Here is a 13509-nt window from a genome sequence, read left to right as displayed (position 1 = left end):
AAAAAAACGTCATTTTAAGAACATGGGCGCCACCGTTGTGAGCCTGGGCATAGGATCTAGTACCTAGGCAGCTCGGCTGCAAGAACAATGCCACTCAGCTCCAGGACAACCGAAAACTTCCTCAGCCCAGTTTGTTTGCTCAAACACGACACCTATCAGCCGAAGTCTTTCAACCAGCAGTGGGAGAAGGCATCTTATATTGGCCAGTCGTGCCTAATAATTTCATTGACAATGTCTATCGGAGCTGTGTCGGCCTATTTGGTGAATTAAGTGACCGACTGCTTGAGCAGTTGTGCAATTATTTTGATTTTTGTGAGATGTGAAATTTGTAACTTTTGGAGTTGTGTTTGGCATGCAGAATGACATCAACTCATAGGCAAGGTTGTTCAGGAGCATCTAGGACGTAGCCCTAGATTTAGAAAGAGAGAGAGAGAGAGAGAAGATATGATTGCAGAAGAATCATAACAAAAGTAATATTTGACCTGCATATGATTTAAATATATAAAAGCTAAAAAAACTATTACAAGTAATAAATACAAAATCTACATTAGAGAGCGAAAATTCCATTTCCAATACCAATTAATGACAGTTATAACTTAAGAAACTTTCGATTGAAAAGCATGATACCACAACAAAATGCTTTCAATGAGAAAGTTACAGAAATCGACGACCAAAGAATTAATAAGTAAGTATTCAGGAACATGATAAAATGTGATTCGTCTTCTATTTATACATGGAGTTGTGGGAAAATGCTTCAATGAAATCCCAGAAGACAGATATCACTAACCTTTTAGCAACAGATATTAAGATCGAAGGATCTGCATATACAGGCTATATTTCTTTTAAAAAAACAAGCATAATATAAAATAAATATATTTGAAGCTCTCCATATTGCTGCAAATGCACGTTCGTATACATGAAGATATAACAAAAGTGTTTGCCCCCCAAAAAATTTAATAAAAATAAAAAATCTCTCTTCCACCATATAAAAAAATATGAGGATTTACTTACATACCAGCTCATTTCTGCATATTACATATTTAACACCAACTTCAATTTTTACATATATGCCACCTTACCTAAGCATGAAAAGCTGTAGTTCACTTTTTAAAAGTTAAAATAGTGGTATTATGTGAAATGAAATATTTGGTGTTATAAATGTAAAAAAAATAAACTTTAAATGTTAAATATGTAAATATATAAGAATCAAGTGGTACGAATGTAAATGCCCCAAATAAATATGGCCCTATATCAATAAACATCCACTTACATGAAAGTCCTGATATCCGTTTCCAAAGAAACTAACTCTTCATCGCTTACCTTCTTCCATACACCACCAATTAACAGCCTGCCTTTCATGGGGGAGGAAGGATTCTCTGGTGCAAGCCAACCTTCATTTTCTGTTGTTAGTTTCAATTTTTTTACAAAATAAACATCATCCAGAGATTCATTATCATCACAAACCATTTCGTTTTCATCAGCAGCACAGCCCTTCCTAACATCATGGATAATTGTTTCAGATTTATCCGGCTCTCTTTCAACTTCCATGACATCAAAACTTGAAAGAACTGCAGTAGAGCTGAATGAGCAAGGCAACATGCCAAGGGGGCATGCTACCCATGATTTGGTGAGCGTCCACCTAGTTGTTGCATCAGAGTTACTGCTTCTATGTCTAGTATCTCTAAGTTTATCGTTCAGGAGTGACTTAAGATAATTCAATCTTTCTTCTGCTTTCTTTATGGAATCTTCCTCTTTTAATAGGAAGCTCTCATTACAGCCTAAAGTGGCGAAGGAATCCAGGTCTTGGTCCAAAGATGCTGACATAAAGAGTTTCTTGAGTTTCTCGGTCAGAAATCTGTTTCCGCTCATCTCAGAAAGAAGTAGAACTGACTTCAATAGATGCTTGTCACTCGGATCCAACAAAGCGAGGAATTTATGGAGAAGGTTTGAGAGGTGAATATTTGGTGTAGTGATATTGTGTGTAGAAAGAATTTGATTTTCTTCAATGAACCCTATTTTCCTAGACTCCTTCAATGCTTTAAGATTTCTTATAAGAAAGGGAAGCAGTGAACGAAGATCAGAAGCTTGGTTTATCTCGAACTGGTTTTGTGAGGAAAGAAAGAGGTTTGAATCTGCAAATGTAAACAAGTAAATAAGCAAAGGCCCTGAAATGTGCTTTAAATTATTCTACAGAAAGCAAGCAACAAGAAAGAAAGAGAATGATATTCATAGCTAGCCCATCATTTATTTAAAGATAGATCTCAAAGGTGAAACATGATTAGAAATATCAGAGAAGAGAATACAAGTTACATATCCAGTTGCTTAAGCAAGTAAACCCCAAAATGGTATCCTTAATATTTGAGTGAGACCAATTTAGTCCCAGAGTTTTGCATTAATCCAATTTAGTCCCCTGGCTTTTAAATGTTGATCATAAATGGACATTCAGAGACTAAATTGAGATTAAATCTGTATAACCAAGGGACTAAATTAGAAGCATTTTTACTTCAAGATTTCAACACAATGGATCAATTGAGTTCAATTTTTGATAACCAAAGGAATAAATTGGACAACTTCAAAACTTTGAGAATAATATGTCGGAATGAGTAATCAGGGGACCATTTAGGGATTTATTTTATTTGCTTAAGGTTTGTTAAGCTCCAAGAACCATAGGTTCATGCATTTTGAAAATATAAAATAATGCAAATGCAATGTAATCTAATTGCTCAGATTTGTTTAGTTGCTTATAAAGTAAATACAAGAATAGTTTCTTCTTCTTCTTCTTATTGATATAATAGCAAGATTGTCAAAAGTGAGAAAGAAAAAAATCAAAAGCAGGCAGTCTAAGGGTGAGATTATATCTGACATGCTAAAATAATGCTTGCCATCAGATCTCAATAGTACCTTCAGTCCATAAAAGCTCTTATATAGAACAAATCTCTATTTATACTATTACAGTTTTTGCATAACATGCTTATAAATCTGAACTAAAGATTACTAAAACCATCATTAATCACAAAATCTTATCCATCTGTTCTTATTTCTTTTATTCGACTTAGATGGTTCACTTCAGACATACAAGAGATTTATCCCTGTGAAGCAAAGTAAGTCATTTATATACCTCAAATTGAAACCATATTCCACACTAAACATATGCGACAAAAGGAATCTGTGGGAGAAGGCGCGACGACGAGGAATAGGAGGCTGCAGGGAAAGGCAGCAACATAAATAGCAAGCCTTTTTTCCACTAAGTGGGGTCAACGAGGAATAGGAGGCTGCAGGGAAAGGCAGCAACAACAATAGCAAGCCTTTTTTCCACTAAGTGGGGTCAGCACATGAATAATTTTTCTCCATTGCGTCCTATTGAGTGTTATATTTTCATTTAATTCTCATAAATTAACATCATTTTTTATACAAGGGAAAAGCAGCGAGCAAATAAAAATAGCAATTGACAATTTCATGGAAGATTGAGAGAAGGCGGGAGGCTGTGAGGCAACACGATGAATGACACAGCAAGGAGACATGAAATACAGCACCAAAAGAAGGAGGCAAGGGACTGAAGGGGCAACAGGGAGAGGGCAATTCCAGAAACTAAGTAAACAAAATTGTCCAATTTGGATGTTTTTTCTTCAGGAAAAATACGCCTTTCGAGCTACTTTAAAACTCCTTGAAATTTTGCTTTGCAATTACCTTTCCACTCCAAACGCAAAAAAAACATAATAATAAAACACATGAAAACCTCACATTCTTAATACTTGCAACCAAACAACCACTTAAATAATCTAAGTTGTACGATATTGTTATGAGAGTAATATGTATAGACATTAAGAGAAATTAAATACAGTTTGAAAGACTATTAAATGGTTTAGCAAGAATAACAAATTTAATTTTGATTAAATTAATAAAAGAAATGGCATAAATTAAAAAATATTACCAATTTCAAAGTTTCTGGAACCCTTTTCTTCAATCATCTCGAGGATCATCTTCAGCATGCTAAGTAAAAACCGAGGTTTCCGATTGGAGAGTTTAGTTATTACCACTTTTAAATTAGTTGAAGAGAAACCAACTGGATTTGAATTACAGGGGTCGGAACCATCAGAGCATTCCATGTCAACGGCAGCCGATATATTGGATGCTTGTGAGAGGAACATTTCAAGCAACAATGACACAACTTCTGATGGATACAAAGCGTAGAGATGAGCAACTCTTTTGGTAACCTTGGAAATTTGTACCGTTGGAGCTGCAAATTCCAACAAAAATGCAATCAAAATCCATCAAATCAATTGAAGCTCATCTACATTTAGTTTAATATTCCAATCATTTTCTAACAAAGGAATAAGAGGTTTTAGATTTGGAAAAGACCAATTTTTAATTAAGAAAAACATCTTTTATTAATTGCATGAACACATGAGAATTTTGGACATTCAACAAATAATTTTTATCTATGAATTTGAGGAGACACAAAGATAGGAGTTTTCTTAAGGTCTGGAATGTGCGTTATGATGATCAAATAAATAAATTAACCAATCAGGTTCCTATGTTTCAGGTTTCACAGTTGTCTTTCTCGTAAAAAAACACAGAATATATTTTTATCATGGAACTTATAAAAGAACAATTCTTTTTCATATGAACTTTTCACCTTGAGCAATAATTTAATAATTAATGGGAATAGTAAAGAGAAAAAAAAAAGTTCATGTGCACTAAAATAGATTTCTTGGAAGGATATCAAATGAAATATCTATTACCCTCACTATACTATAACAACAGTTGTGTGGTAGTTCTTGCCAGGAATTAAATGTTTCTACCAAATCTTAAGACTCTGAATTACTGAAAATTGAACACTTGAAACAGTTTAGCCTATCAAGGCATCAAGTGCAAAACAAGTACTGCAGAATAACTTCTAGAAAAATTTACATACATAACACACAATTCTTATATATTTACCTCTAACACCTAAAGTCTGTTATTTACATTTATCATACTTCGATGTTAAAATTTAAGTGGCATGTATGTAAATAAGAAAGTTTAGGTGTTAGAGACAAAAATATATAAGAATACTATAGAATGTCAGTAATGCCCCTAACTTCTATAAGTCATACAAGCATGGTGATCAAATTGCCTTCTCACATTAGACATACAATATCGCCATGGATACCACTGAAACTAAACATCACGAATTTAGAAAATTAAGTACCATCTGATTTTGAAGACAGAAGCTTTCTGCTTGTATGTGAGAGTTTATGGCATGTCACCAGATGTGAAGTTCTTTTGCAACCTACCAAAAAATAAACATATAAGAAAGACAGTTGTTGAAATAATAAGGCAAAGGCCATGCGTTCAAATGTTGTTCACCATAAATGGAAGCATAAATAGAAGACGAAACAACTTGGACTTTCATTGATTTAATTTTGCATTCACTTTATTTGCAATAAATTGCTGATTCAGCAGAGTTATTCTGGTTTAGGATGGCGTGTGAACTTGTTGACTAATGTAACCACAACACAGAACCAAGAATTAAGGCATTGCTTTCCGTTTCAAACTTTTGAAAGGGGTTGTTTTTCTTGCTGGGTTTTTTTTTTACATTTTTTTTCAGGATTTGTATTTCCAAGCTTTAAAAGAATTGAACAAGCCATTAACCAATTGAATAATTACCTAATACCTAAATTTTAAATAACTTAATTTTAAGAAAGCATATCTCAACAACCAAATGTGATTTAAAGATAAGTTATAAGAATTGAACAGTTTGTCCCAGTAAAAAATACCAGTTCTGGCCCAAAAGTCATTTATATGGTGTCAAAGTCTGTATTGAGTAAAAAATCGGAGAATGTTCCATTTCCAACGTGATAATGCTTATAAACAGTTTAAAACTAGTCTTTTTTGGCTTCCAAAAAATTTTCAAACCCAAGTTACACGAAGGTTTTTTGTTTTAATTTTGGTCATATTTATAATAATCAACATGCAAACTTCTTAATTCTTTAAAAATGCAAGATACAAAACTCAAACCATTATAGTTCTCCTCAAAGCTGTTAAAAAGTCAAGATGTATCAAATTATTTGTTGAAATAGACAAGAGTAGAGAAAACTTCTGAGCTTATTCTAATTTTGGCCATGGAAATAGTAATTCCAAATTGAATCTCTTCAGAAGAATATAATAATTCCGAATTGAATTTTTTCAGAAAGAATATCTTTTGTATCTATGCTTTATAGCTCCTTCTAAAGCTCAAAACCATTATATTTCTCCTCAAAGCTGTTAAAAAGTCAAGATGTATCAAAGTATTTGTTGAAATAGACAAGAGTAAAGAAAACTTCCGAGATTATTCTAATTTTGGCCATGAAAATAGTAATTCCAAATTGAATCTCTTCAGAAAGAATATAATAATTCCGAATTGAATTTTTTCAGAAAGAATATCTTTTGTATCTGTGCTTTATAGCCACTTCTAAAGCTCTCTTCACCTGCTATTCTTCTTTATTTCATAGAGCAAAAAATTTCCAAGCTTAAACTTTCTTAAAGAGGCATTTTACTTTAACCTCTAGATCAGCACCAAGTAATTTACGGTGTTTCCTGCCCATACAACACAACCATTAAGTTCACTTAAAACATGAATTAGTGTTTTATTTCTCATATAAATTTTTTTTTTTTTTTTTTGTAAACCAGACTAAAAGCAGTTTCCCCGTACCATGCAAAATGAGGAATTGAAACAAAGCAGCTATAACAGTGCCAGCAACAAATATTGAGGAAATCCTAAGAAAAAGCAGTAAAAGCTATGATCATTGTTCCAGAAATTGGTTTTATTAGGAGAAGTTGCCTTGACAACCACCTTCTAAGAAACTATCTTCCCATTAGAATTTTACCAAAAAAACGTCTATTGAAACCTCAAAGAATTTCTTCCCCACATTAAACACTCATATCTCCATTAAAATCATGTTCATTTTCATAAAAACGTCTATTGGAACCTTTGAGAAAATTGCCCAAGGTGATTTTCATTAAAATCATCAAAATATGAAACTAGAACCAAAGGCCGTAGAATGCATCTTCTTTGAATATTCCTCAATTAAAAAGGAATATAACTGTTACCTACCAGGTTCTCCAAAAATCTTCATATCTTGAGATCTCAAGGTGTGATACTTGCTAGAAATAAAGAATTCTATGACCAAAGTAAGTTTTAGGTATAGCGTTGGAAAGAAAACATTTTTTTGATTTTCTAAATTTGGATCTCCAAACTCTTAGCTTTGTTTATCCCTCCTCTTTACATAGCTTCAATCTCACCAACTTCAACCCTAAACCACTACTGCAAGTATGCTCAAGGAGGATATAAGAGTTAAAAAAAAGGAGGAAAAAAGAGTTGAACTATTAATTGAAACATGCTCAACAATCCTAATCTGCATGAGATCAACCACCATGTAACCAAGGTATAGTCTCTATCCCTTCGAGTCAAAATTATCATGATGTATGTCTTTCTATTGTTTTTAGAAAGGAAACATGAAAATGCACCCATAAGCCAACTTCATTCACTCAATAATCTTACCGCATCCCACAAAGCATCTTCGATGAGATAAATAATATCAAGATTTTAAGAATTTCCAAGAAACAACTGTAGAGGCGTCAATTCGGGTTCGTATAGTAGGTTCAAGGCTGACCCGAAATTGACCTAACCTAAAACTACTTGATCCGAACCCGACCCAAACATTAAACAGATTACAAAGGCCAACCTGAACCCAAAGAGCCTTCAATACGTTGACACGAACCCAATCCATATAACCCGTTTAAACTAAGACATAACGCGATTCTGGTTAATTTCTAGTCAAATTTGGCTTGCTATCGGGCCAATCTCAGGTTCAAATGTTAATTTCAAGTCAATTTCGGGCTAATGGTCGCCCCAAACCCAAACAAAAAAAAAAAATGAGCTAGGATCCCTAATAGATTAGAGAATTAACGAACTCATACTTTTTGAGCCGAATTCGGGCCTAATTAGCATTTCAGGTCAATTTTTGACACCCCTAGAGAAAAAAATGGAAAAAATCATGATGAAATAGTGAGAGCCACACAAAAAAAAAAAAAAAAAAACTGAGCCAAAAAAAAAAAAAAAAAAAAAACTTGGGAGGTGATAATTTTGCCAAAATTAAAAAAACTAACTGAATGCGAGTTAATATGCATTGTCAAATGCAATGGTTATGCAAATGGCATACCAAAAAACTAGAATGTAGACTTGTTACAAAAGACCACAATTAGACTCATAAAATTAATTATGTAGAAACATTTGCACTTAGTCAAGAAGCCCGAATAATACTACTATTCTTGGAAACCAACTTTAACTAGATCCTACAACATTTGGTGGACTAAAAGAAGCAGCATAATTGGAAACTCCACTAAGCTTTTATCATGGATTCGACACCAACCATGATGAATGCTATATAATACCATATATGAACTCAAAAAAATCCACAAAAGAACAATTTGAGAGATTCGCCAAAGTCATGGAAAGGGTAGATGTTTAAAATTGAATAATTCAAAGCGCACCTCAATGAGATTTTGAAAAAAAAAAAAACTATGAAGACCGTCTCACGTGGTAGTACACCGCACTGGGATTGAGATTCATATATTAAGATTTAGGTAATATTAAAATTTTAATACCTAAAACTAAGATATTAAATTAAAATTGTTTCCATTCATTTTTCTTTATTTTATTTTAAAAAGAGTCGCCAACTTGTCAATCGTCGTATACTTCCCTTATTCGAATAAATCACCCTCCTGAATCATATCAATGATTCGAAGAGGTGATGAACCGAATAAGAAAGGACATACGATAAAGAAACAAACAAGAGAAAAAATAAAACGTAGAGAGTCTACATGCAAGAATAGGTCAAGAATGCCCGTCCAAACAAGATCGAGCGAAGGCATTTTAAACCAATATCCGCGAAAGAAATATCTGCGTAGACTACCCATAACCAAAGAGTCAGACGAAGGCATTTTAAACCAATATCCGCGAAAGAAATATCTGCGTAGACTACTCATAACCAAAGAGTCAGATGTATGTATCTGTTCTGGGGTCAAGAGCACTCCCAGAAGAACTTGTTCCTACTGGTTAATTACATCTTGGGGGATACCCAAAAATACTCTCGATAAAAGGAGTTTCGCTTCATATTATCATAAACCTGGGGTATAGGTAATCAAAGGAATGTTATTCCGTGTGGGAACAGTCCCGATGCTTCAAAGCTCACGCTAAGTCATCGGGCAAAGAGTGAGTCTCTCACATCCCGAATGGGTAGCGGGCTCATCGGCACACGGAGGCTACGAAATAACGTAAATCATATTGATGGGGACAACCCAACACATCAAAGCACGTCTGAGCCATAAGAGCAGAGGAGAAATCGCTGTATCCCAAATGGGAGGCAGCTTATCGGCATCAGACCATCAAAATGACATCGACGAATTCAATCGGCATCAGACCATCAAAATGACATCGACGAATTTAAAGGAGCGATAGGGCTCAAAGAGGCTCAACAAAAGAAAGATAGAGTGATCCTATAAGGTAGAGGTAGGGGTACCACGGACTCGTCATCCACAGCTACCAGGACCCTAAGTCTACCTGATCGTGAAGGTAGTCGACTCAACACGTCCTGAGATTGCCGGTCAGCAATCCATGAATTGCGTCGTCCACGGAAACCTCAGTAGCCCTAAGTTCAAAGTAACGAAACTCTATCCTATGACTAAAAGCTGGAGCTCCAAGAGGTGGGACTTATCCCTGCCGAAGTGGCGAAGATGTCTCAGGAAAGAAGAGAAAGTGGAGGTTCAGCTACAAAGCTGGAAATACTTTAAAAAAAAGGACTTATGCCCTGTCTGAGTCAGGGAGTCTTCTAACACCCTAGGCGCACTACATAACCACCTATATGAAGGTATGTTGGGCTAGTCAAGTTGGAGAAGTACGGGGAGTTGGATAAGTACGGGGACTCCTCGGGATATGCAAATATGAATGCAGTTATCTAAAACGGTCATAAATATTGTGTAGGCGCTATTAATATATGCAGAAAAGTAATATCGTAATTTTTAAATTCTGAATATTTTAATCCTACATTTTAATTATCTTGAATCTTTTATTTAGGATTTTATAGAACATTAGGAATTTAAGTCCTAAAGAGCCTATATTTCATCGTGAAATCTCAGATAAACCACAGAAAAAAACAAGAAAAACACATAAAAGTACAGACATGCAACATGATGCAAAAAGCAAAACAAAACAAATAAAAAAAATAAACAGGCCGATACCGCTGGGTCGACAACATTTCCCAAAAAAGAAAAAGTCGGTCCGACTCCACATATACATACCCGGTCATATTCTATACATCAATATAAAATACATAATTAAGATACGGAGTACGAGCATCTGCTCCTGGTCCCCTCCACGTTGTTCTCACGTCAAATGCCTCAGAACTTGTGTCCGTATCTTATTTCTGCTACAGGACTCTCCTAGACTCTAAAGGTACATAGAGAAAAGAAAAAGACTCAATCCTGCATGAAAACAAATGTTAGCAGGAAAGCTCACGCTCACATGCAAATATGTATCATGAACCATGTCTTAAAAGTGAGGGAGCTAAATAGCACCTGCAAGCAAAAGAATCAGAAATCATTACATGTTCCCCCATAATTGTACATGTGTGTGTGCATAAATAGGCATGGCTCCCTGCAGAAAAAAAGTCCTAACATACTACCACACATGTGTGCATAAATAGGCATGGCTCCCTGCAGAAAAAAGTCCTAACATACTACCACACATGCAGCGTGCAGTCACAACATAAGCACAATGCAAAAGAAAAATGTCTAGCTAGAGCAACCAATCCAGCAGAGAACAATATCCAGACATCAAAAAAACTACCTAGCACCCCAAATAATCCTAGCCGGCCACACCAACTAACGAAAAGTGTGTCAACCTAGTATCTAAGTGCGGGTTAAGTCTAGGTATAGTATGAATTTGACGGGGTCGTCATATCGACCTCATCCTAAAAATCCGAAGGATCTAAAGGGTGTCACGAAGAGCAATGACAAAAGTTAGATCCATTAGATCTTTAGCACAGTCATACTCGTGTCAATCCCGATTACTTAACTCGCATTGCTCGCTGGGATCAACATAGCAAACAATGCTTGTTAAGGCATCGCGACCAACACGGGGTCACTCTCCTAACGAGTAGAACAAGCCATCGAGGAATGGGGAAAACACAGAGTCATGCAGAAAGCCCACATTGTGACTACTCGACCGAAGTACAAGGAAATCACAACGGGCACCCAAAAGAGCGAACACACACCATACAAATAGATGCAAAGATGTTACATGCAATATGACACGCACAAACGGGATGTATTGGTAAAACAGGTTTTCTATAAAGAGGAATTACACCTGCCCGGGGTCCCGGAGTGTCGTGCAACTAGCAGACACCGGCTACAAGTGAATTTGCATCGCGTAAAAGAATAACAATAAAGAGGAATTACACCTTGCCCGAGAGGCACTCACCGAGCACACATGCAGGATATGCAACAGACATATGATAAGTGCACCAAAGTGGTGAGGATGAGTATGTCGTGACGACAGTGACTCAAAAAGAGCAGGCATGTCGTAGCGGCAGCAGCCCAAAAGATGAGTATGTCGAGGAGGCAGTGACTCGGAGATGGGCATGCTGTGACGGCAGCGGCCCAAACAAATGGGTATATCAAGGAGGCAGTGACTCGGAGATGGACATACTATGACGGTAGCGGTCTGAACAAAAGTGCAACTCAAACAAGTGACAGTGCTCGTGCAAACAGGCAAGCATACACAGGATATAATGCAACATGCAAAAAAACCAACATGCACAAGCATACAAACATACAATATGATGCAAAAGCATACAAACATGAAAATGATCGATCGACCGAGCCGTGGTGGTCGGTCAGGCCAAAGTGACCAGTCGAACCGGGTCGGGGTGACCAGTCAAACCAAAGTGGTCGTTGACTGGGCCGGTGCGGCCGGTCGAATCAAAGTGATCAAGTGATCGTGCGTATGACATACAACATGATGAACACACCAAAATGCAACAAATGGTTCATGCAAATGCAATGAAACTCAATCGCTCAACGGCACATCGAACTCGTCCTAACGACCTCGCATAGGTACATAGGGCTGACGCACTTGGATCTGCGACATCGCCGCCTCCAGCTTTCCCCTTCCGATTTCTCGTAGGAAAAACTCTCCATCGTTCATAAGGTGGACTAGTTACAAAGCTTTTTATGCTCCACAAACATCGACGATCTTATAAGACGGACTAGCTACAAAGTTTTTCTCGTCCTCTAAGATCGAACTCAACTAATCTCTCTAAGGAAGATTAGGAACACCAAAACCGTGGGAAATTGGGATTCTAACCCGACGGGATAAAGATCTAAGACTCACAACAAAGGGGAGGCACTCAGCTCTACGGATGGTGTTTGGCCATGTAGGAAAAATCTTAACCTAAAGGCTCGCTCTAAACAATCAACGATCGATCACATAGGTACATTGACGCGCCGGCCACGCCGACGCACACACCAAGAGTGGGCGATCGAACACACACGCCTAGACACCATTAAAACCTAGGGTCAGTTAGGAGTTGGGAAATCTCACCACCGTAATAGTTGCGGACTCGTTCTCTTTGCTTGCTCCAAGCTCGCCGACGTCTGATCTATATTTCAGTGTGCCTCATAGAACGTGCACGGGACGATAAAAAGACCCAATGAAGTACCCAAATAAGTGATAAAATCATATGAATGTGCAAACGACGTTTTTGACCTCATTTTTAGTGAAGTCTAGTCTTTCTCTTAGGATTTAGGATCTAGCCTTAGGGATCTCCCTTCGACTACCTTAGAACCTTAGAAATGAGACCCGCCTCACTTTAACTCGACCTACTTCCGTCCCCTTTTAGAGTTTCGCGCGTGCGGTATCGGCTTCTAGCAATTAGAAGGATGAAACCAACATGAGGAAACCCAAAAGGGATTCCTATAGGACCTTTCCGAGCATTAGGGTGGCCTTCTGCACAATTCGCACTCCCGCGCGCACAAGCTTCACAATTCGGAAAGTTGACGCGTCCGATCGCCATAATTCACATCGCTTGCACTGTTATTTGTCGAAGGCTCAAATAAATCTTTTGATAAAATTTTGTGAAATTTGAATTTTAGCGCGTTTTCGACTCGATTGTCGACGACGTCGTCCGAGCGACCCCGGATGACGAAACAGACTGCACCGGCGTTTTTGTCCAGGGGGGACACCCATTTTGTTACGTCGCCGCGCGCGAGTAAATCGTATTTTATTTAATATATATATATATATACATATATTTATATATATATATGTATATATATATTAATTAAACTTTTTTTTACCCCTTCCCCCTTTCCTCTTTTAACGTTAAAATCTCTAGCTCTCTCTGCCTCCTTTCCCTCTCCCGTTCGCGTGTCTGGCTCTTTCCCGTTCTCGGTCTTGAGCCGAGCAAGCTCCACCTCCTCCACGCGAGA

At 37.0% G+C, this 13509-nt stretch overlaps 1 protein-coding gene across 1 annotated transcript in view; it reads right to left on the bottom strand.

Moving 5' to 3' along the window:
• Positions 1-1181: 1181 nt before the first annotated feature.
• The window catches only part of LOC110020290, a 35208-nt gene continuing 22880 nt past the window's right edge, over positions 1182-13509 (bottom strand). Inside the window, exons 8-10 of the mRNA XM_020718342.1 lie at positions 5192-5272; positions 3932-4237; positions 1182-2132 (exon numbers count right to left, since the gene is read on the bottom strand). Coding sequence (XP_020574001.1) covers positions 1267-2132; positions 3932-4237; positions 5192-5272 — 1253 coding nt within the window. The 3' untranslated portion in view covers positions 1182-1266. The remainder of the gene's footprint in view (positions 2133-3931; positions 4238-5191; positions 5273-13509) is intronic.

Source organism: Phalaenopsis equestris, unplaced genomic scaffold (genome assembly GCF_001263595.1).
Source record: "Phalaenopsis equestris unplaced genomic scaffold, ASM126359v1 Scaffold000094, whole genome shotgun sequence".
NCBI lineage: Eukaryota > Viridiplantae > Streptophyta > Magnoliopsida > Asparagales > Orchidaceae > Phalaenopsis > Phalaenopsis equestris.
Note: the sequence above shows the minus strand (reverse complement) of the source record. Positions and strands in the feature narration are given on the sequence as shown.